The sequence below is a fragment of the Sardina pilchardus genome, unplaced genomic scaffold, assembly GCF_963854185.1.
Source record: "Sardina pilchardus unplaced genomic scaffold, fSarPil1.1 HAP1_SCAFFOLD_227, whole genome shotgun sequence".
Classification (NCBI taxonomy): domain Eukaryota; kingdom Metazoa; phylum Chordata; class Actinopteri; order Clupeiformes; family Clupeidae; genus Sardina; species Sardina pilchardus.
In genome coordinates this window covers 1-23906 of record NW_026910780.1, presented here as the reverse complement: position 1 = coordinate 23906, position 23906 = coordinate 1, and the positions used below count along the sequence as shown (strand labels likewise).

Here is a 23906-nt window from a genome sequence, read left to right as displayed (position 1 = left end):
GAACCGAAGGCCTGAGTGCCGAAACGTCAGTGTGTACTCACACAATAACTAGGAGAGTGTGTAGTTACAAAATAACCACCACTAGATGGCAGTATTCATCTTTCAGCCCCTCTGGAAGTGACATCTCTAAATATCCATTTGACATCTCTAATGTCTTGTTTGTCATGCCAATAAAGCATCCTTGAATTGAAATTGAATTGAATTGAAAAAATGAATTGAATTGAATTGAATTGAATTGAAATATAACTCATATTAAATTATATACAAGTGTACACATAACAAGTGTTACATATGCATAGCCGTGAGAATAAAAAATATTTTTATTTTATTTTAATGTGTGTAGCAAATACCATATCACTGTTGCAATGTGTAAAGTGCTCATTGCCTTGCAACAATGTCCACCACATGGCCCTCTAAATGAGCTAAGCTCTAAACAGGAGAGACTCAACAGAAATGTCCACATCATTTTGTAACAGATCCACAGAATAAAGATTTGAAAGGCTGTGGGAGGGGAGGGTGGTTTAATTGCTGTTTATCACTGGAGAGGTTAAATGTTTATGAAATACACATGATAATACACACGGTGAACGAAAGTGTTGAAGTATTTGGTTATGTTCATTCATTTATAGAGCATGAAGTGTGTGTTGGTTGCGCCGCCGTGTGCAACAGATGCTGGTCAAGGTGCCGCGAGTCCGATTGAGCGCAAGTGATAAAACCTTATTAAGTATTAAGGAATTATTACAATTTACTGATCTGATATTTTGATGTGCTTGTGGCAGCAGTGTAGAAACACAGACCTGGATAACAAACCTAGTGTTATAAATCATAGAAAATCAGCAGTTGTTTCAGAGGAGTCTAAGCACAGAATATCAGAAATTCAATTAAAGTACCCAGAGGACAATGCCTCGGAGGTCAGATATTAGATTGACTGTAGTTACTGTGTGAGTGACTCATGACTGACAATCAAATGTCTCCATCCATCTCTGCATGTCAGCTCTTGTTCAGACAAAGACAGTTTCTGCTCTAACTGGGCTGCTGTACTGACAAAGAGGCCTTCACTGCTACAACACTCAGAGGAAATACACCACTATTAAAGAATGGAAACACTCTCAGTGAAAGTGTGTGTGAAAGTGTGTAGGAGTGTATTATTATCAGGATCAGAGAATGACAGCTCTCCTCTGCCCCAGTCCAGCTGCACTCTGATCCTCTGAATTAAAACAAATCAATAAAACAAAAGGTAAAAATCACATGATCAGTTTATTTAAGTTTATCTAAGTCTTCACTCATTTAAAACACAGCAGTTCAGCTTCACATTATCATATGAGGGGGCACTAGTGCAGTGTTCACTTGGCCTTGTTTTTATCATACAGTTTTCTCAAGCTTCCCTCTCTGTGAATCAGTTCTGGTGAAGAGGCAGAATCAGCTCTATCTGTGCTGCTCTACTCTTACTGAGGCCTTCACTGGGAGGATCCTCAGAGGAGACACCTTACAGCCATTAAGGAATGGAAACACTTTCTCAGTGAAAGTGTGTGTGAGAGTGTGTAGGTGTGTGTTATTATCAGGGTTAGAGAATGACAGCTCTCCTCTGTCCCAGTCCAGCTGCACTCTGATCCTCTGGAGTTTCTGCTGCACTGTGAGGAGAGTGTCAGGCTGTGGTGCAGCACCTGCTCCATATTTACCATCTTTATAATACACAGTCCACTCTCCACTCACACCACAGCCATATACTCCCTTCCTCTGGGTCGACTCTGCCTTCACACCCACATCCCAGTATGTGTTCTCTCCAACCTCCACATCCCAGCAGTGAGTCCCTGAGTTAAAGCCCTCAGAGCCCAGCACACTGCCATACGTATCAAATCTCTCTGGGTTATCAGGAAGCTGCTGTCTCACATCACCACATCTCACACTGGTCAGATCCTCAGACAGGATGAGTTTTGGGTGTGCAGTGTTGGGATCCAGAGTCACAGGAGCTGCAGAGAGAAAGAACACACACATGAGCTGAACACTGAGTGGTGCGTGATGAGGATGCGAATTATGGTCATTATCAATAGGACTGAGTGATGAGGATGTGAATGATGGTCATTATCAATAGGATTGAGTGATGAGGATGTGAATGATGGTCATTATTACAGTAATAGGACTGAGTGATGTGATGAGGATGTGAAGTGTGACTACGACTATAGGGGTGGAATGACAGGAATCAACCAAACTATTTTGTTGTGTTTCTACCACTCTTTCAGCACATTCTCATCCCTCCATCTTCCTATTGGTCTGTTTCTGTGCCCCTATGGCGTCTTTGTGAGAGGGGGATCAGGAATGTCATCCCTCCATCCATCCATCCATCCATCAGGCATTTCATGTACTGAAGTTATCATGTGTGTTTTTTATGAGATGAGTGGAAGAGTGACAGTGAATGTTTGTGTGTGTGTGTGAGTGTGTGTGTGTGTGTGTGTGTGTGTGTGTGTGTGTGTGTGTGTGTGTGTGAGAGAGAGAGAGACAGTGAATGTGTGTGTGTGTGTGTGTGTGTGTGTGTGTTTGTGTGAGAGAAAGAGAGAGAGAGAGAGAGAGAGAGAGAGAGGATGTGTAAGTGTATGTACAGTATGTGTGTGTGTGTGTGTGTGTGTGTGTGTGTGTGTGTGTTCATGCTTGCATGAGAGAGAGAGTGTGTGTGTGCTTTTGCACTCACGATCTCTGCTGTCAGACTCTGGCACATTCAGCAGCTACCAGGACCAGATCTGTGCATGCGCTCGTGTGTGTGTGTGTGTGTGTGTGTGTGTGTGTGTGTGTGTGTGTGTGTGTGTGTGTGTGTGTGTGTGTGTGTGTGTGTGTGTGTGTGTGTTTGTGTGTGTGTGTGTGTGTGTGTGTGTGTGTGTGTGTGTGTGTGTTTCACTCACTGTACTGAACAGTCTCCTGCATCTTCTCCCAGACTCTGAACTTCAGGTTGCCCAGGTGCTTTGCCACATTGATCAGAGCTCCTGAAACCCTCTCTGGATCCTGCAGTGTGCACTGGGCTCTGGAATAACATTCAGGAGTCAGTGCTGCTGTGGGTTTGGGATCAGAACCACAGAGAAGAGAGAGACTGGAGGCAGATCACTCACCTTTCCACTGTGCTCTTGTAGTTCTGGAACATAAGGAAAGATAAAGTAGATTACACATTATTGCTATAATTAAGCTCTAAGGGTTTTTGCTACATTTTGGTCAATTTTGAGCATTTAAATATCCTACACACAGCACTGTTTCACACTCCCCCCCACGCACACACATGCAAATACACACACACACACACACAGTTTACTTCTTTATTTGTATCCACAATTAAGAATAAATATCACATAAGGATACAAATTTGACAGATGCAATAATTGCTCAGACAAGATTCAGTCATGTGGTTCTGCTGACAACAACCAGGCTCAGTACAGTAGTGTTAAGGGTATACACAACACCTCCTTCTCCAAATGTGGCGACTTCCAATAATGGAAGAGATTGAACAGTACTTAGAGAGTTGTTTTGCTTTCACTTTTGTAAATCCCACCATCCTGAGTCCTCTAGTGACAAGCTTATGTACATGGCCCAAACTTCCAAATATGAGCACAACATATTGGCATTTATATCCAAAACTACAGATCTGCTGTACAAGAGGCTGGTATTTCACAAGCTTTGTTAAATAGGCTTCCTCAAGACATGGGTCAAAACAACATCCTACTTCCAGTATGAATACATTCTCATTGCTCTCATCAATGACAATAATATCAGGTCGGGTGGCATCAGTATCAAACACAGGCATCTCCGCATGACACAAAGAGAACATTTGGGGCTTAACAAAGCAGTTAGACACTGTAGGTGGGAAGATGGAAGGTATACTTTTTGATATAATGTCCACAATCCTGTCATGTCATCCTGTCACACACACACACACACACACACACACACACACACACACACACACACACACTGAGCACACTGCAGTATGTCTTCATGATCAGATCTATTTGTTTCTTGATGATCACTTTATTGATTACGGCTACATGTAGCATGGATGCCAATGGCATGAACTAATGATGTGGTAGCAAACAAACTCTACCTAGTGAAGAAGGGTCAGTGTGTATGATGAGGGGGTTTGACATAAGCTGATTTAATGTTGTGTGTAGCTTTGTCTGAGATTGTTTGTATGTGTGTCAGTGTCATGACTCTCACTTGTCCAACTCCAACCAAAGCAAAGAACTCCTCATCAACACCCCCAGAACACACAGAACAGCCCATGACATCACCCACAACCCCACCTGCATTCATAACCAATCTGCTGAAATGGTGGAGTGTTTCAAACACCCAGGGCTCACTCTGGACAATAAGCTGGGTTTTGATCAACACACCCCTGACATCCATAAACGCTGCCAACAGAGACTCTCTGTCGTCTCCAAACCCAAAGCTCTTTCTGTTGCCCCCCGTCACCTGCTACTGCTGTACCAGAACAAATCAACCCATTCTCCTCTACTGCTCCCCCTGCTGCTTCAGTATGAGAACTGCAGCCAATAAAAACAAACTCAAACATGTCATCCATACTGCATCCAATATAACTGGCATCCCCTCCCCTAACCAGATCTCAACAGTAAAGGCACCAATCACAGAGCACGGCGCAGCTGCACACGAGCCCAGTCCCCCCTCAACCCCTTCTGCACACGACTGCCATCAGGAGAACATACAGGAGCCTGATATCACCAGACCCACTCAGGTGCTTGGCCTGGAAACGGCTACACTGCAGTAGAGGTGTTGTGCCTTCTGCAAATGCATCCTTAAATGATGCAATGTTGCTATGTGTTAGAGCATGGGCTTGCATGGGCACATCAGCACACAGATTATTGCGGCAAAACATGATAGAATGTGGGTCACCTCAACTAAACAGACATGTTATTAATTATCACTGGAGTTAGAGTTGGAGATCCAACACCCCTACAGACAGAGGATGGTCCTACCTGCAGGAATATGATGTCATTAGCTCCCATCTCCTCCTCTATGGCTCTGATTGAGTCTGAAAGAGATGAGATCTCTCTGCTCATCTTCTCAATCTGCTCCTTCATCATCTGACTCTTCTGCTCCTCTTCCTCCATCAGTGCAGCTATCCTGGCTGCCTCTTCATCTCGGAGAAACTGGTGAAGCTTCTCAAACTCCACCTTGATCTGCTTCTCTGTATTCAGGGTTTGAGTCTGAATAAAATTACATCAGCTTCTTGAGAGAAGTTTCACACATTGATAAAATATAGAAGATATTGATTAATATGACTTAAATAGTGTGCCTAGATTGGGGGAGTTGGCAGAGAGGAAAGAAACAAAGCACTATATGTTTGCTGGTGACCACTGTAAGGGGAAAATGACAAAGATGGAATTTAACCTTTGATTTGATACTTATGTTTCTGTAAGATCGTACACTCTTGCATGGACTCTTCTCTTAAAGCTTAACCTATTCATAATTTTTCTTAGAATTGATACTTCTATTGCTTTGTGAATTATTTCTTCTGTGGGAAATTAACCTAATTATTCCAGTTCTTCTTTATTTCATAGTTTTGTTTCAGTAACTCGTGTGTAGACGGCAAATCATGTGTTGAATGACGATAGAAATGTTCTTAATGTCCTTGGTTCTTAATTAACTCATTGTAGCCTACTGACCAAGTCATGTGTGTGTGCAGAGCAGGTGTAATAATACAATGATGCAATGATATGTGATGCAAGGTATAAATGTGTGTGTGTGTGAGAAACAACTTATTGTCTCTTGAGTGCACAGACTTTGCTTCTGTATCCTGATTGCCAAATGAGACCTCTCTGCACAGAGATTAATAAAGTACTAACAAGAAAGACCAAACCTTATTTGTGACCTTCCACGGCGAAATCAGTCACATTGTCCAAATTTTCAAAATCATAGTTATAACATTTTCAGGAAGGGGCATAATCAACCTTCAAAACGATATATCTAATGAATTGAACGTCATATTACTGAAATATAAACATTCAAAGGAGTTGAGTTCATCCTGTCATGCCAAGAGAAAAACGGAGCTAAACTGCGTCCACAGTTTTTACAGTTTAAACACTGACTGTTTGTTGCTTTTATTTCTTCCACACCACCTGACAATATGGTCTCCTGGCCAAGGCTTTATGAAATGATGCTTACAGTACATGTATACAAACAGTGAACTCTTATGACACTAGATCACACTGACCTTAATGTACTCAGCTGTTTCATCACAGGTAACTTTAGCTTCCTCAAACTCCTTCAGTTTCTCCTGTAGAGGCTGCAGTTTGGCCTTGAGCTCCTCCTGAAATTAACAAATCACTTTAGTATTACGTGCGGACATTCTCATACGGGTAATTCCGTGTCAAATCAGATACGGCTGTTGCTGCTCAGATTTTCTTAAGACCTTACAGTATATGTCAAGTACGGGTACCAAAACCAAGGCCTGTGAAATATCTATGTTCAAATCCTATGTCTTATTTTCAGCCCTTGAAAATACTTTTTACAGCTTGGCAGACACATTATCTGGGAAGCCATCTTTGAGCATTAATACAGGTATTGTTCACTCAGGCACCCTAAACATTGTAGGGTGCCTGAGTGTGTGCCTGTGTGTGTGTGCCTGTGTGTGTGTGTGTGTGTGTGTGTGTGTGTGTGTGTGTGTGTGTGTGTGTGTGTGTGTGTGTGTGTGTAGTGTATGTGTGTGTAGTGTAGGTGTGTGTGCGCACATGCTACTATAAACATATTTGTGATCATGTGACTAGATGAGATACATAATCATTTAATCTATGCAGCAAATTGAAGTGGTACAAACTACACAGACATAAAACTACAGAGTGCCCCATAATGGCTGGGCAGTAAAGTGTAAGGGGGCATCTCCTGTAGAGAGAGGACATGCAAGAAGGTGCTGCAGTCTGTGACTGAAGAGTCTTACCTTCATCTCAGAGGCTGCTTCTCCAGCAGGACTGAAGTTGTGAGTTTTGTGTAATTTTGAGTCTCGACACACCAGGCACACAAGCTCCTGATCATCCTGACAGAAGAGCTCCAGTTTCCTCTTGTGCTCCTTGCAGAGTACGAGTGTCTGATCTCTCTCTTGCAGGTAAGCCTCACACAGGTTCTTTAAAACTAGAACTAGAATAGACAAGACTCCAGCTACAAGGCTATACAAGCTCCCCTGACGTTATGGCCAGTCGACAGACTTTACTTTCACATTCACAGGCTACAGAAATCTACAGTCTCTACTGAGTCATTGTGGTATTTCTACTTAACCTTGCAAGAATCCTAATGTCTATAAGATTACTAACATAACCAATGTAAGTACTCCTTCATGTTGTCCCTAATCTATCACGTACCAGAGTAGTTGTTCAGCTGTAATGGAGAACAGAGCAGCCGTCTGTAACTGAGCTTCAGAACATGAGTTAGGGAGGGATCTAGAAGTATCTAGAAGAGAGTAAAGAGCTGATTGGTCAGTCCCAACACCATGGGATCGCCACTTTTATTTGACTAATATGTACTGACATTTTGCCACCAGGCCTTCGTCAGAGTGAAGAAGAATTCACTCTGATGAAGGCCCAGTGCCGAAACATCAGTGTGTAGTTACAATAACTAGGAGAGTGTGTAGTTACAAAATAACCACCACTAGAAGATGACAGTATTCATCTTTCAGCCCCTCTGGAAGTGACATCTCTAAATATAATTCATATTAAATGATATACAAGTGTACACAGAACAGGTGTTACAGTACATATGTAACGGGTGTAGCATGGCCCTGCGCTGCCTCGACTACTCTGCGATGTGTTGTGCACAATGTGGAGCTGGACACGGGACACTCATGGACCATTGACAGATTTATTCTGTGTATAATGAAACATAGAAGGAGCAGAGCACATCGTCATCCATACAATGCCTCTCTCGGTCAAGTTTAACAGCAACTGACTTACTGAATGAATATACAAATAACTTGTGACTACAGTACACCTTATTAGCACATACCTGTGTATAATGAAACATAGAAGGAGCAGAGCACATCGTCATCCATACAATGCCTAACACAAAAGAAAACCAACTTAATCATGTAGTACACGAGGATGAAATGGCGGCATCATACACACTGAATGAAAACTTCGTAGCTAGCTCGTTCTCCCCCTAAAGTGTCTCAAAATTACCCCCCAACTGGAAAACATGGACAGTAATACACACAGATATACTGTTACACTCTAATGAAATAAAGTTCCTATCAGTAAGTCTGCCACAGGACTCCACCAGCACACCCAACACACTCACCTGTGTTACCTGCTCACACACCTGCCACAGGACTCCACCAGCACACCCAACACACTCACCTGTGTTACCTGCTCACACACCTGCCACAGGACTCCACCAGCACACCCAACACACTCACCTGTGTTACCTGCTCACACACCTGATACAGGACTCCACCACCACACCCAACACACTCACCTGTGTCACCTGCTCTCACACCTGTGGTCTTAGCACATGCTCTTTCACAGGCAAGACAATTAGAACAATGTCTTATGTACAAAGAGAGCCTGGTACACACACACACACACACACACACACACACACACGGTCAAGGTCAAGAAGAGCAGGTTGGAGTTACTGCTGTTCAGCACATCAGGGATTGTATCAAGTGATGCTCTTGCTTTTTATTAAAGAAGTGCAATGTGTATTCCGCAGTGCAATTACAGACAATGACCACCAGGTCATTTGTACCTTGCCTTGCAAATAATGTTTACAGTAAAAAAAAAAAGTGTGTGATAGTGTGATGTGTTGGTGGCAGTAATGTAATGTAGCTACAAATGATCATGGCATATTCATCATAATATCAATACATGTTTAAAGATGTGTACGTATTATGACCTCATATCAGACAGAGGAGTTTGGCTAATTTAAAACAAATCAATAAACCAAAAGGACAAACTCACATGATCACATGTGGCGGTTTATTTCAGTCTTCACTCATTTAAAACACAGCAGTTCAGCTTTACATTATATGAGGTGGTGGTGCAGTGTTCACTTGGCCTTGTTTTTTATCATACAGTTTTCTCCAGTTTCCCTCTCTGTTAGTCAGTTCTGGTGAAGAGGCAGAATCAGTTAACTGTGCTGTTCTACTCTTACTGAGGCCTTCACTGGGAGGATCCTCAGAGGAAGGGGTTTTGGAGTGTTTAAGTATGGAAACACTCTCTCAGTGAAAGTGTGTGTGAGAGTGTGTAGGTGTGTGTTATTATCAGGGTTAGAGAATGAGAGCTCTCCTCTGTCCCAGTCCAGCTGCACTCTGATCCTCTGGGGTTTCTGCTGCACTGTGAGGCGAGTGGCAGGCTGAGGAGGAGCACCTGCTACATATTCACCATCTTTATACAACACATACCACTCTCCACTCACACCATAGGTGTACTTTCCCTTCCTCTGGGCCGACTCTGCCTTCACACCCACCTCCCACAATGTGTTCTCTCCAACCTCCACATCCCAGCAGTGAGTCCCTGAGTTAAAGCCCTCAGAGCCCAGGACACTGCCATACGTATCAAATCTCTCTGGGTTATCAGGAAGCTGCTGCACCTCATCACCATATCTCACACTGGTCAGATCCTCAGACAGGATGAGATGTGGGTTTGCAGTGTTGGGATCCAGAGTCACAGGAGCTGCAGAGAGAAAGAACACACACATGAGCTGAACACTGAGTGATGCGTGATGATGAGGATGTGAATGATGGTCATTATGAATAGGAATGAGTGATGTTAAGTGTGACTACAAGGGGGTGGAATGACACAGGAATCAACCAATCTAGTTGTGTTTCTACCACTTTTTCAGCACATTCTCATCCATCCATCTGCCCAGATATCCATCCATCTTTCTATTATGGTCTGTTTCTGTGTCCCTATGGCTTCTTTGTGAGAGGGGGATCATGAATGTTCTCCCTCCATCCATCCATCCCTCCCTCCCTCCCTCCCTCCATCCATCCATCCATCCAGCAGACATTTCATGTACTGAAGTTATCGTGTGTGTTTTTTATGAGATGAGTGGAAGAGTGATTGTGTGTGTGTGTCTGTGTGTGTGTGTGTGTGTGTGTGTGTGTGTGTGTGTGTGTGTGTGTGTGTGTGTGTGTGTGTGTGTGTGTGTGTGTGTGTCTGTGTCTGTGTCTGTGTCTGTGTCTGTGTCTGTGTCTGTGTCTGTGTGTGTGTGTGTGTGTGTGTGTGTGTGTGTCTGTGTCTGTGTCTGTGTCTGTGTGTGCACTCACTGTACTGAACAGTCTCCTGCATCTTCTCCCAGACTCTGAACTTCAGGTTGCCCAGGTGCTTTGCCACATTGATCAGAGCTCCTGAAACCCTCTCTGGATCCTGCAGTGTGCACTGGGCTCTGGAATAACATTCAGGAGTCAGCGCTGCTGTGGGTTTGGGTTCAGAACAGGGCTGTACGCTAAGCTTTTTCACTAGGAGCACACAACGAAAAAAGAGTTGGAGACAGAACTCAGAGAGAGGATTTGGAGAGGTGAGACAGAGAAGCGTGATTTGGTGGAACAGCTCAGGGAAGCAGACTTGTTGCTGGAAAAAAATGGACTGAGGCGAGGAAGAATGGCAGGGAAGCCCCACTCGGTTGGGAGGGCCCAGATCCTCCCATTTGCGTCATTCCATGTGGGCGAGGGGTGTGATGGGCAACAATCAAGCACCCGCCTCTATCCGGAATTGCCTGGTCAGGGCACAACAGCGCCACCGCCAATGGTGGGGGCTTCTGAAAGTGCAATGGAGCTTACTGACCCTGTGGACTTGACTGAGAGTAGTTTCATCGGAAGTTATCCTGCTGTCATGTCTTTTGGGCCGAAGAACAGCTCCCCCCAGGACTACTACCACCAACCACCACCAGGGGACACCAAACAAATCATTGTGGCCCCATCCGCAGCCTCTGGCTTCTGCACTCCATTCTCAAAATCCAATCCATTCGCAATCCATTGCCCTCAGACGGCTCCACCCCACCTGGCCTACCATCAGGTACCAGCCACAGCACCAGCCGCACCAGCCGCAGCATCAGCACCTACTCCAACTCCATCCATGCTGTTACCAGCGCCACCTGCTGTCAACCCAGCATATGTGCCACCTGCTGTCAACCCAGCATATGTGCCACCAGTACCAGCCCCACAAGCCCCACCAGAACCAGCGAATGAGGGCGCATCCACATCAACGACTGCCCAGAGAGGTGCTGTCCCAAAGAAGAAGAAGGCCACTCCAGGCGTGGACGGATGGGATGTCTGGGACGAATCAGTGGACGAGGCACTGATATGCCCTGTGCGCACCATTGCCACGCCGACGGTGTGTCTGGGTACAACCAGCCAGCGAGAGCCGACGAAATTGAGAAGTGGTCTAAGGCTGTGCAACACCCTCGGGACCCAGGACGGGGTACCTGGGTGAAGATAAAAGAACTTAAGGAGATGAGAGACCTGCATCCACTGGACGCCCTGAAGATCCTGCACCGTGTGATGAACGTGAAGGAGAGAGAATTGCTCCGGACTACAGTCATGACAGCATTAGGAGAAAACCAGCTGGGCCTGGAGGCCGGTTGGGAAGAAATTCGCCAGTGGCTACGACAACAATCCAGATCAACGGTCGACTGGTCCAGAGTTACTGCCGTTCTACAACAAGAAGGGGAGTCTGTGGACGCCTATGGGAACCGATTTGTTGAGGCTTACCAGCAATATGGTGGAATGAATCACGACTCCCACACCATTTCAGCAGCCACTGAGAGGCCCCTGAAGAGTCAATATCTCCAGGGCTTGCTGCCTGAGATTCAGAGGGGAGTCAGGCTCATTTTCCACAACTTGGAGGATTCCATCATCGATTTCCATCAAGTTGTCACCTGTGCTATCAGAGTAGCCCGCGACACAGGGGTGAAGATAAGAAACCTGAATGCCTACAAGAGGGATGGCAGAGAGACAAGAGGGAAGAAAGCAAGGTGCTACAACTGTGGGAAAGTGGGACACTGGAAAAAGGATTGCTGGGGAAAACCAAAGCGTCCATACAGAGGCCGCCAAGACGAGTCAAGCGATCGGAGGAGAGATGATGGCTCGGATGAGGATGACAACGACTACGACAACGACAATGATAATGGACATGGAAATGGAAACATGGACGGATCTAACGGTAACAGGACATTTTTTGAAAAGGACGATGAGAAAAGCATGAGAAGAGTGACAAAGAAGATCAAGCAAACACCAAAGGAGGTCAAGGAAAACTCTGAGGAAGGAAAACAGGAATGTTTGGTCAACATCGTGGACATGCAGAACAGTGCAAGCCGAGAAGAAAAGTGGACGTGGATTGAAAATGCGGCGAAGCTCCATGATGACAACTTGTGGAGGTTTGGATCACGAACAGTGGCTCCAGAAAGTCTTCTGCCATATATGGCAGCGCAAATTCATTCGCTTGGACACGTGGGAGTGAAGAAGATGAGGAACAGATTCAGGTCTGGTGGTCTCCAAAGTTTACAGCAGTGGCCAAAGACATCGTTAGACGGTGTGTCACCTGTCGCCAGAACAACCATGACAGGAAGGTTAAGCTGCCAAGGCTGAAGACACCGGCTCCACCAGGACCTTTCAGAGTTCTTCAGATAGACTACATCACGCTTCCCAAGTGCAAAGGCTACTGAGATGTTCTGATTGTCCTGTGCAAGTTCTCCAGCCAGCACGGTCCAGAACTGCACTACACACTGCCAAAGTTCTTGTGAAAGACATTGCAACTTAGACACTGCAAATTAGTTGATCCTCCTATAACATGACATGCCCGGGCAGGGTACGAATTCTATCTGATTTCCGCCGATTTTCTTTTTTAAGGTGAGGCGAGACTAGGGAGGAAGATTCCCCGGAAGACTTTACTTTGGGTGTTTTTTATTTTCACGGGAGGGAAGATCAAAACCTGGAAAGATAGGCATCTTAGCGTAGGATCTTCTGTAAAACCGAGCCTGCCCAGAGCGTTGCCTCTTGACTCTTCTTGACACAAACTCATGTTTAGAGAAGCAATAGGCTTGGACAAGTCTATAACCTTTTGTTATTACCATTATAAGTGATTACTGCTGATTTTTGTTTTTTATTCATTATTTCTTATTCATATGATTAATTATGAGTAACGATAAATATTACAATTGATCAGAGATAATTGATGGTATTAGTCTTAATTGGAGGCTATTTAGTTAAATTTATAAATATGAAATCATATGGTTATCTCACTACACTATGACTATCCCCCAACTGATACTGCTCTCATTTCCTTCCCACATGTGCCCATGAGATTACTGGAAGCCACAGTCATCACCCAGGACAGACAGAGACTTTGCCTTTGCCTTTGAACTGAACTGTTGCCTGCCAATTTCCTGGACTTCTCCCCAAAGCACTCACTGATACTCACACATCACTCACTTACCACGCAGCATATACATACTGTAATTCCACCTCATACACCAATCACTACACTCATACACAACTCCATCTTCATCTCATCCACTCCATCATCACAAACCCAAACACAATCACTGCCTACATTCATACACAACTCTTCAATTCCTTCTTATTTTCTTTCTTTTGTTTTTTAAATGTGAGATAATTATCAGTAACAGAATCAGTTTTTATGTTTTTCTTTCAAGGTGCCTACATTCTTTTCCTTTTCATCAGAATGTTTGAGAAGTAATGCTGTGTTTGTTTGTTTATCTGTTTTTTTGTTTTTATTGGAACACGTCAGACCCCTTTTTTATTATTGTGTGATCGGTACAAAAATCTGTGTTTTTTGATTGATCAAGAGGGGGGACTGTTGGATTCTGGGGTACTTTTAATGTAGTCTGATGTGTTCACCATAGAATGGGATTCTTTAAGCTCTGATATTAGATGCGCAGTTGGCCATGTTTACGTCAGAGAAGGCCTTGTAGCTCAGAACATCCAGATATGTGTGATAACATGGGCCGAGGGCCGGAGCCATTGTATCTGGGTCAGAGCTGTGTTTTTCCACTTGTTGCCACGTTTACGTGGATATGATTCCTGTTAGAGTGTATAACTAAACTTGTGCTAAGGATGTGACTGGGAGACGGATCGAGAAGCCAAGCCTGCAGCATCTTACTCGGAGATACTGTGCGCCACGTTTTGATAGCAACTACAAGGAGTTAGACTCTGTTCGGTTTTACTGTTCGAGACTTAGCCTGTGTTCTGTTATTCACCTATTGTACCCACTACAATAAATCATCATTCAATCGCCGATCCTGATCCAGCCGTCAAGCTTTATTGACCAACTTCAATTCAGACATTAGAACATTTACCGAAACACAACGCAAACCACTAAAGAATCCTACAAGCGTTAGAGTTGTCAACTATGACATTTGTATACAGATGCGCGAAAATTGTACTAGCCTATACTTTGATCCACTTGGTGTGGATTTTTAGGAGCAAAATGTGAATAAAAGGGTTGAATTCAGTACTCGTACCTGTGCTCCCATTTAATATTTTCAATTAGCACTAATATATATTTACTCGCATTTGCGACGAGCTGCTCGCAGTGTAGCCTACAGCCCTGGTTCAGAAACACAGAGAAGAGAGAGACAGAAGGCAGATCACTCACCTTTCCACTGTGCTCTTGTAGTTCTGGAACATAAGGAAAGAGAAAGTAAACATCATTGCCATAATTAGGGTCTAAGGTTTTGCTACATCGTACATCATTTTGAACATTTAAACATCCCACACACACACACACACACACACACACACACACACACACACACACACACACACACACACACACACACACACACACACACACACACACACACACACACACACACACACACACACACACACACACACACTGCAGTATGTCTCGCACCGATGTTGATCAGATCTATTTGTTTCTTGATTTCACTTTATTGATTACGGCTATGTAGCATGGATGCCAATGGCATGAACTAATGATGTGGTAGCAAACAGTCTACCTAGTGAAGAGGGGTCAGTGTGTATGATGAGGGGGTTTGACATAAGCTGCTTTAATGTTGTGTGTATACCTTGTCTGAGCTTGTTTGGATGTGTGTCATGACTCTCACTTGTTCAACTCCAACCAAAGAACTCCTCATCAACACCCCCAGAACACACAGAACAGCCCATGGCATCACCCACAACCCCACCTGCATTCATTACCAGTCTGCTGAAATGGTGGAGTGTTTCAAACACCCAGGACTCACTCTGGACAATAAACTGGGTTTTGATCAACACACCCCTGACATCCATAAACGCTGCCAACAGAGACTCTCTGCCGTCTCCAAACTCAAAGCCCTTTCTGTTACCCCCCCCACCCCCCCCCCCCCGTCACCTGCTACTGCTGTACCAGAGCACATCAACCCATTCTCCTCTACTGCTCCCCCTGCTGCTTCAATATGAGAACTGCAGCCAATAAAAACAAACTCAAACATGTCACCCATACTGCATCCAATATAACTGGACCCTCCTCCCACAAACTATCAGACCTCAACAGTAAAGCCATCAATCACAGAGCAGCTGCACACGAGCCCAGTCCCTCCTCGACCCCTTCTCCACACGACTCCCATCAGGAGAACATACAGGAGCCTGATATCACCAGACTCACTCAGGTGCTTGGCCTGGAAACGGCTACGCTACTGTACAGTAGAGGTGTTGTGCCTTCTGCAACTGCATCCTTAAATGATGCTCCCCGGATATTACTGTTGTGTGTATGTGTTAGAGCATATTGGGCTTGCTTGTGTAAACAATAGGGATACGGTGAAGGATACGGTGAAGGTAACTGGTGAGTGCTGTGAGTCTCTCTCTCTCTCTCTCTCTCTCTCTCTCTCTCTCTCTCAAGGTCATCCTCTACAATCGTTTGTAGGCTACAATATATTTAAAAAATCCTCAATCATTCAGGCCTCTGTTGTTCTTTCCACTTATTGTGTTCTGCTCTCTTATCTAGAATCCCCTCAAAGGAGAACATCATCTCACAACACATCAGCACATAGATTATTGAGGTAAACATGGCAGAATGGGGGTGGGTGGCACTGGCCGGTCACCTCACCTAAACAGACGTGTTATTAAGTATCACTTGAATTAGAGTTGGAGATCTAACACCCTTACAGACAGAGGATGGTCCTACCTGCAGGAATGTGATGTCGTCAGCTCCCATCTCCTTCTCTATGGCTCTGATTGAGTCTGAAAGAGATGAGATCTCTCTGATCATCTTCTCAATCTTCTCCTTCATCATCTGACTCTTCTGCTCCTCTTCCTCCTTCAGTGCAGCTATCCTGGCTGCCTCTTCATCTCGTAGAAACTGATGAAGTCTCTCAAACTCCTCCTTGATCTGCTTCTCTGTATTCTGGGTTTGAGTCTGAAAAAAATTACATCAGCTTCCTGAGAGAAGTTTCACACATTGATCAAATATAGAATGTATCACTGATTAATATGACTTAAATATTGTGCCTAGATTGGGGGAGTTGGCAGAGAGGAAAGAAACAGAGCACTAGATGTTTGCTGGTGACCACTGTGAGGGGAAAATGACAAAGATGGAATTTAACCTTTGATTTGATACTTATATTTCTGTAATATTGTACACTCTTGCATGGACTCTTCTCTTAAAGCTTAACCTAGTTCAGACATTTTCTTATAATTGATACTTCTATTGCTTTGTGAATTCATTCTTCTGTGTGAAATGACATGTAACCTAATTACAGTGCATGAAAATGCACTGTACTGTTCTTCCTAGGCTTCTTATTATTACAGTGCATGAAAATGCACTGTACTGTTCTTCCTAGGCTTCTTATTACAGTGCATGAAAATGCACTGTACTGTTCTTCCTAGGTTTCTTATTATTCCAACTTCTTCTAACGCTCGCAATTCAGCTTGAACCGTTTAACGTAGAAACTTGATTCAAACTTTGTTACGTAGGTCTTACTAAGGAGACCTGTGCAATATATTTTTCAACTTTGTAACTTTTATACTTTTTAAACTGTAAATTAAAAACTATTAAACATTTCCCCATAGACTTAACATTGCTCATTATGACATCACGGCAGCAATTAGAATGTTACGCCAGGTGGCCAGTCCAGGTGCAGCAGCTCTCTCTCTCTCTCTCTCTCAGGCTTTAAACTGGCTCTCTTGAGACTACATTTTCTGTTCCCCTGTATCAACGGTATCAACATAAGTCTTCCTAATTCCATCCAACTTTCTATCCATTCATCTTCTTCAAACCATTCACTCATCCACCCATTCTAAACAGTCTGCCTATCAACATCAATTAGACGATCTACATTCAACTTTGAAACAATCTACTCTGTCTCAGGCCTGGCTCTCTTAAGACTAGCCAGTTAAGTTGATTACACCTGTACTACTCTCTCAGTAGAGAGCTGTGTCTCTCCATTCTACAAGAATATAAGGCACATTCCATCCAACTTTCTATCCATTCATCTTCTTCAGACCATTCACTCATCCACCCATTAAACTGTTTATCAACATCCATTAAACTCTCTGTCTATCAACATCCATTAAACATTCTATCTATCAACATTAATTAGACTATCTACATACAACTTTTAAAGTATTTACTGTGGGTGCCTCTCAAGCAGCGTTTATATGCCCTCCCTCGCTCCTCGATCCTCAATGATCTACATAAAGAAAGATCAGTGAGGATCGAGGAGCGAGAGAGGACGCGTAAACACTATATGAGAGGCACCTTCTGTCTCAGGCTTTAAGCATACAATCTCATTAAGACTACAGATCCTGTTTCACTACTTCCTTTGTCCACAACTGTTTCAAAATAAAGGTCCTCACTGCAATAATACACTATTAAATCATTTAACCATTGTAACTACTCAACTATTTAACTGTTCAACCATTCCAACTGTCAGTTATCAACTAGAACTATGCCTCCAGTCAACTACACGAAAACTCCATGTACCTAGCAACCAATATATCAACCATTAAAATTAAGTGTTTATGACCGTTTCCATAGCAACCAACATGATTATACTGCAGTAACTTCTTGTTTCCTGATAGTGGCCACCATGGATACCCTAGCAACAAATGTTTCAAAATAAAAGTCCTCACTAGCAAGTTAGCATGGTTAGCATAGTTAACATAGTTAGCATTTTTAGCATAACTGCAAAAAACATCAACTAAGTTAGCTAATCAACCTGGTTAGCATTGTTAGCAATTTTAGCATTGTTAACATAGTTAGCATTTTTAGCATTATTGCTAGAAATCATCAGTTAAGTTAGCTAATCAACCTGGTTAGCATTGTTAGTTTAAGTTAGCATTGTTACCATAGTTAGCATTGCTAGCATAGTTAGCATGTTTAGCATAACTGCTAGAAATCATTAGCTAAGTTAGCTAATCAACCTGGTTAACACTGTGAGCATAGTTAGCATAGTTAACATTTTTACCATTACTGCATGAAATCAGTAGCAAAGTTAACCAATCAACCTGGTTATCATTGTTACCATAGTTAACATTTTAACATGAATAGTAATCATTAGTTAAGTTAGAACTGGGAATGTTTCAGCTTTAAACTGTCTACCTTCACACTATCAACTCTCTGTAAACTATGCAACCACCATGTTTACCCTAGCTACACCTTAGTAACCATATCTACATTATCTATCAATTTTTGCATTTTCATGCACTGGTAATTCCTTGGAATTGCATTTCTAGTTATTAAACTTCTTCTTCTAACGCTCGCAATTCAGCTTCAACCGTTTAACGTAGAAACTTCATTCAAACTTTGTTGCGTAGGTCTTGCTTATGCCATATGTGCTTTGTATTTTTCAACTTTGTAACTTTTATACTTTTTAAACTATTAGTTAAAAACTATCACCATTTCCCCCATAGACTTAACATTGCTCATTATGACATCACGGCAGCAATTAGAATGTTACCCCAGCTGGTCAGCCACCTGGGCACCAACTGTCAGTTTCTCTCAGGCTCCTCTCTGAAGACTACATATTCTGTTCCCCTGTATCCTCTGTGCACAACAGTATCAAAATAAGTCCTCCTAATTCCATCCAACTTTATATCCATTCATCTTCTTCAAACCATTCACTCATCCACCCATTCTAAACAGTCTGCCTATCAACAACATCAATTAGACGCTCTACATTGAACTTTTAAACAATCTACTCTGTCTCAGGCTGGCTCTCTTAAGACTAGCCAGTTAAATTGATTACACCTGTATCTGTATCCACTACTCTCAGTAGAGAGCTGTGTCTCTCCATTCTACAAGAATATAAGGCACATTCCATCCAACATTCTATCCATTCATCTTCTTCAGACCATTCACTCATCCACCCATTAAACTGTCTATCAACATCTATTAAACAATCTGTCTATCAACATCCATTAAACTCTGTCTATCAACATTAATTAGACTATCTACATTCAACTTTTAAATTATTTACTCTGTCTCAGACTAGCCAGTTAAATTGATTACACCTGTATCAACTACTCTCAGAGAGCTGTATCAGTGTCTCTCTTAACAAGAATATAAGGCACATTCCATCCAACCTTCTATCCATTCATCTTCTTCAGACCATTCACTCATCCACCCATTAAACTGTCAATCAATATCTATTAAACAATCTGCCTATCAACATCCATTAAACATTCTGTCTATCAACATTAATTAGACTATCTACATACAACTTTTAAAGTATTTACTGTGGGTCCCTCTCAAGCAGCGTTTATATGTCCTCCCTCGCTCCTCGATCCTCAATAATCTACATAAAGAAAGATAGAAGAAGGGCTAGACTATCCCATTGTTGCCGCTCCATCATTCTTTATGTAGATCAGTGAGGAGCGAGAGAGGACGCGTAAACGCTATATGAGAGGCACCTTCTGTCTCAGGCTATAAGCATACAATCTCATTAAGACTACAGATCCTGTTTCACTACTTCCTCTGTCCACAACTGTTTCAAAATAAAGGTCCTCACTGCAATAATACATTATTAAATCATTTAACCACTGAAACTACTCAACTATTGAACTGTTCAACCATTCCAACTGTCAGTTATCATCCACTATGCCTCCAGTCAACTACATGAAACCTCCATGTACCTAGCAACCAACATAGCAACCATTAAAATTAAGTGTTTATGACCGTTTCCATAGCAACCAACATGATTATACTGCAGTAACTTCTTGTTTCCTGATAGTGGCCACCATGGATACCCTAGCAACAAATGTTTCAAAATAAAAGTCCTCACTAGCAAGTTAGCTAGTTAGCATGGTTAGCATAGTTAGCATTGTTAGCATAGTTAGCATTTTTAGCATAACTGCAAAAAATCATCAACTAAGTTAGCTAATCAACCTGGTTAGCATTGTTAGCAAATTTAGCATAGTTAGCATTTTTAGCATTACTGCTAGAAATCATCGGTTAAGTTAGCTAATCAACCTGGTTAGCATTGTTAGTAAAGTTAGCATTGCTAGCATAATAAGCATTTTTAGCGTAACTGCTAGAAATCATTAGCTAAGTTAGCTAATCAACATTTTAACATGAATAGAAATCATTAGTTAAGTTAGAACTGGAATGTTTCATCTTTAAACTGTCTACCTTCACACTATCAACTCTCTGTAAACTATGCAACCACCATGTTTACCCTAGCTACACCTTAGTAACCATATCTACATTATCTATCTATTTTTGCATTTTCATGCACTGGTAATTCCTTGGAATTGCATTTCTAGTTAAACTTCTTCTTCTAACGCTCGCAATTCAGCTTCAACCGTTTAACGTAGAAACTTCATTCAAACTTTGTTGCGTAGGTCTTGCTTATGCCATATGTGCTTTGTATTTTTCAACTTTGTAACTTTTATACTTTTTAAACTATTAGTTAAAAACTATCACCATTTCCCCCATAGACTTAACATTGCTCATTATGACATCACGGCAGCAATTAGAATGTTACCCCAGCTGGTCAGCCACCTGGGCACCAACTGTCAGTTTCTCTCAGGCTCCTCTCTGAAGACTACATATTCTGTTCCCCTGTATCCTCTGTGCACAACAGTATCAAAATAAGTCCTCCTAATTCCATCCAACTTTATATCCATTCATCTTCTTCAAACCATTCACTCATCCACCCATTCTAAACAGTCTGCCTATCAACAACATCAATTAGACGCTCTACATTGAACTTTTAAACAATCTACTCTGTCTCAGGCTGGCTCTCTTAAGACTAGCCAGTTAAATTGATTACACCTGTATCTGTATCCACTACTCTCAGTAGAGAGCTGTGTCTCTCCATTCTACAAGAATATAAGGCACATTCCATCCAACATTCTATCCATTCATCTTCTTCAGACCATTCACTCATCCACCCATTAAACTGTCTATCAACATCTATTAAACAATCTGTCTATCAACATCCATTAAACTCTCTGTCTATCAACATTAATTAGACTATCTACATTCAACTTTTAAATTATTTACTCTGTCTCAGGCTTTAAGAGTACTCTGGCTCTCTTAAGACTAGCCAGTTAAATTGATTACACCTGTGTCAACTACTCTCAGAGAGCTGTATCAGTGTCTCTCTTAACAAGAATATAAGGCACATTCCATCCAACCTTCTATCCATTCATCTTCTTCAGACCATTCACTCATCCACCCATTAAACTGTCAATCAATATAAAACAATCTGCCTATCAACATCCATTAAACATTCTATCTATCAACATTAATTAGACTATCTACATACAACTTTTAAAGTATTTACTGTGGGTCCCTCTCAAGCAGCGTTTATATGTCCTCCCTCGCTCCTCGATCCTCAATGATCTACATAAAGAAAGATAGAAGAAGGGCTAGACTATCCCATTGTTGCCGCTCCATCATTCTTTATGTAGATCAGTGAGGAGCGAGAGAGGACGCGTAAACGCTATGAGAGGCACCTTCTGTCTCAGGCTTTAAGCATACAATCTCATTAAGACTACAGATCCTGTTTCACTACTTCCTCTGTCCACAACTGTTTCAAAATAAAGGTCCTCACTGCAATAATACACTATTAAATCATTTAACCATTGAAACTACTCAACTATTGAACTGTTCAACCATTCCAACTGTCAGTTATCATCCACTATGCCTCCAGTCAACTACATGAAACCTCCATGTACCTAGCAACCAACATAGCAACCATTAAAATTAAGCGTTTATGACCGTTTCCATAGCAACCAACATGATTATACTGCAGTAACTTCTTGTTTCCTGATAGTGGCCACCATGGATACCCTAGCAACAAATGTTTCAAAATAAAAGTCCTCACTAGCAAGTTAGCTAGTTAGCATAGTTAGCATTGTTAACATAGTTAGCATTTTTAACATAACTGCTAGAAATCATCGGTTAAGTTAGCTAATCAACCTGGTTAGCATTGTTAGTAAAGTTAGCATTGCTAGCATAATAAGCATTTTTAGCGTAACTGCTAGAAATCATTAGCTAAGTTAGCTAATCAACATTTTAACATGAATAGAAATCATTAGTTAAGTTAGAACTGGAATGTTTCATCTTTAAACTGTCTACCTTCACACTATCAACTCTCTGTAAACTATGCAACCACCATGTTTACCCTAGCTACACCTTAGTAACCATATCTACATTATCTATCTATTTTTGCATTTTCATGCACTGGTAATTCCTTGGAATTGCATTTCTAGTTATTCAAGTTCTTCTCTATTTCATACTTCTGTTTCAGTAACTGGTGTGTAGACGGCAAATCATGTTGTATGATGATAGAAATGTGCTTAATGTCCTTGGTTCTTAATTAACTCGTTGTAGCCTACTGACCAAGTCATGTGTGTGCAGAGAAGGTGAAATTATATGGGATGCAAGGTATAAATGTGTGAGAAACAACTTATTGTCTCTTGAGTGCACAGACTTAGTTTCTGTATCCTGATTGCCAAATGAGACCTCTCTGCACAGAGATTAAAAAACTACTAACAAGAAAGACCAAACCTTATTTCAGACTCAGTATAGATCTTTAAGCTAAACTGCATCCAGAGTTTTTACAGTTTAAACACTGACTGCTTGTTGCTTTTATTTCTTCCACACCACCTGACAATATGGTCTCCTGGCCAAGGCTTTATGAAATGATGCTTACAGTACATGTTTACCAACAGTGAACTCTTGACACTAGATCACACTGACCTTAATGTACTCAGCTGTTTCATCACAGGTAACTTTAGCTTCCTCAAACTCCTTCAGCTTCTCCTGTAGAGGCTGCAGTTTGGCCTTGAGCTCCTCCTGAAATGAACAAATCACTTTAGTATGACATGCGGACATTCTCATATGGGTTATTCCGTGTCAAATCAGATACGGCTGTTGCTGCTCAGATTTTCTTAAGACCTTACAGTATATGTGAACTATTTATGCTCAAATCCTATGTCTTATTTTCAGCCCTTGAAAATACTTTTTACAGCTTGGCAGACACATTATCTGGGAAGCCATCTTTGAGCATTATTCACTCAGGCACCCTAAACATTGTAGGGTGCCTGAGTGCATGGCTGAACCATTACAAGTTTGCATGGCACTGATTTTCTACAAGGCCCTAGATTGGGGAAAAAAGTGCAAAAAGAGTTAAATTAAGGCTGGCTCTTCATAGCCTAGTGCCTGTCAGACCATGCCAGATGCTGGCTGGGACTTTCTGACTGTTACTTGCGTTATTCTTTATTTGGTAAATACATTATCAATTGATATCTGCAATCCCTCCTGTGTTCTCCCATTTTGTCCAGTTTATGAGCCAGACTGTGACAGGACCCATACACTGACTACCAGATGAAACCATGAATCATTAACCACAGACCTGAGAATATAGTGTGTGTGTGTGTGTGTGTGTGTGTGTGTGTGTGCGTGTGTGTGTGTGTGTGTGTGTGCTGTGTGTGTGTGTGTGTGCGCGAG

The 23906-nt window shown here is 42.3% G+C and overlaps 2 protein-coding genes across 2 annotated transcripts; both read right to left on the bottom strand.

The window, feature by feature from the left end:
- Positions 1 to 395: 395 nt before the first annotated feature.
- LOC134073791 (zinc-binding protein A33-like) lies at positions 396 to 7145 on the bottom strand. The gene is made up of 6 exons (XM_062530362.1): positions 6932 to 7145; positions 6209 to 6304; positions 4971 to 5201; positions 3099 to 3121; positions 2895 to 3013; positions 396 to 1970 (listed from the first exon to the last, which is right to left on the bottom strand). The coding sequence occupies exons 1-6, from the start codon at positions 6935 to 6937 to the stop codon at positions 1426 to 1428; spliced, it is 1020 nt and encodes a 339-aa protein (XP_062386346.1). The 5' UTR covers positions 6938 to 7145; the 3' UTR covers positions 396 to 1425.
- Positions 7146 to 9000: 1855 nt separating this feature from the next.
- On the bottom strand, positions 9001 to 23252 carry LOC134073793 (zinc-binding protein A33-like; the record flags this gene model as incomplete). The annotated part of the gene is made up of 5 exons (XM_062530363.1): positions 9001 to 9656; positions 10253 to 10371; positions 14601 to 14623; positions 16134 to 16364; positions 23157 to 23252. Coding segments are annotated over 5 exons (1014 nt in total), but the record flags the coding sequence as incomplete, so codon positions are not given.
- Positions 23253 to 23906: the final 654 nt, after the last annotated feature.

What these genes read in the sequence shown, in the direction of transcription:
- LOC134073791 (XM_062530362.1), bottom strand. An exon ending in TACAAGAGCACAGTGGAAAG is followed by an intron (nt 3,014 to 3,098) that starts GTGAGTGATCTG and finishes ATGTTATTCCAG; the next exon opens with AGCCCAGTGCACACTGCAGG. An exon ending in GCAGGAGACTGTTCAGTACA is followed by an intron (nt 1,971 to 2,894) that starts GTGAGTGAAACA and finishes TTCTCTCTGCAG; the next exon opens with CTCCTGTGACTCTGGATCCC.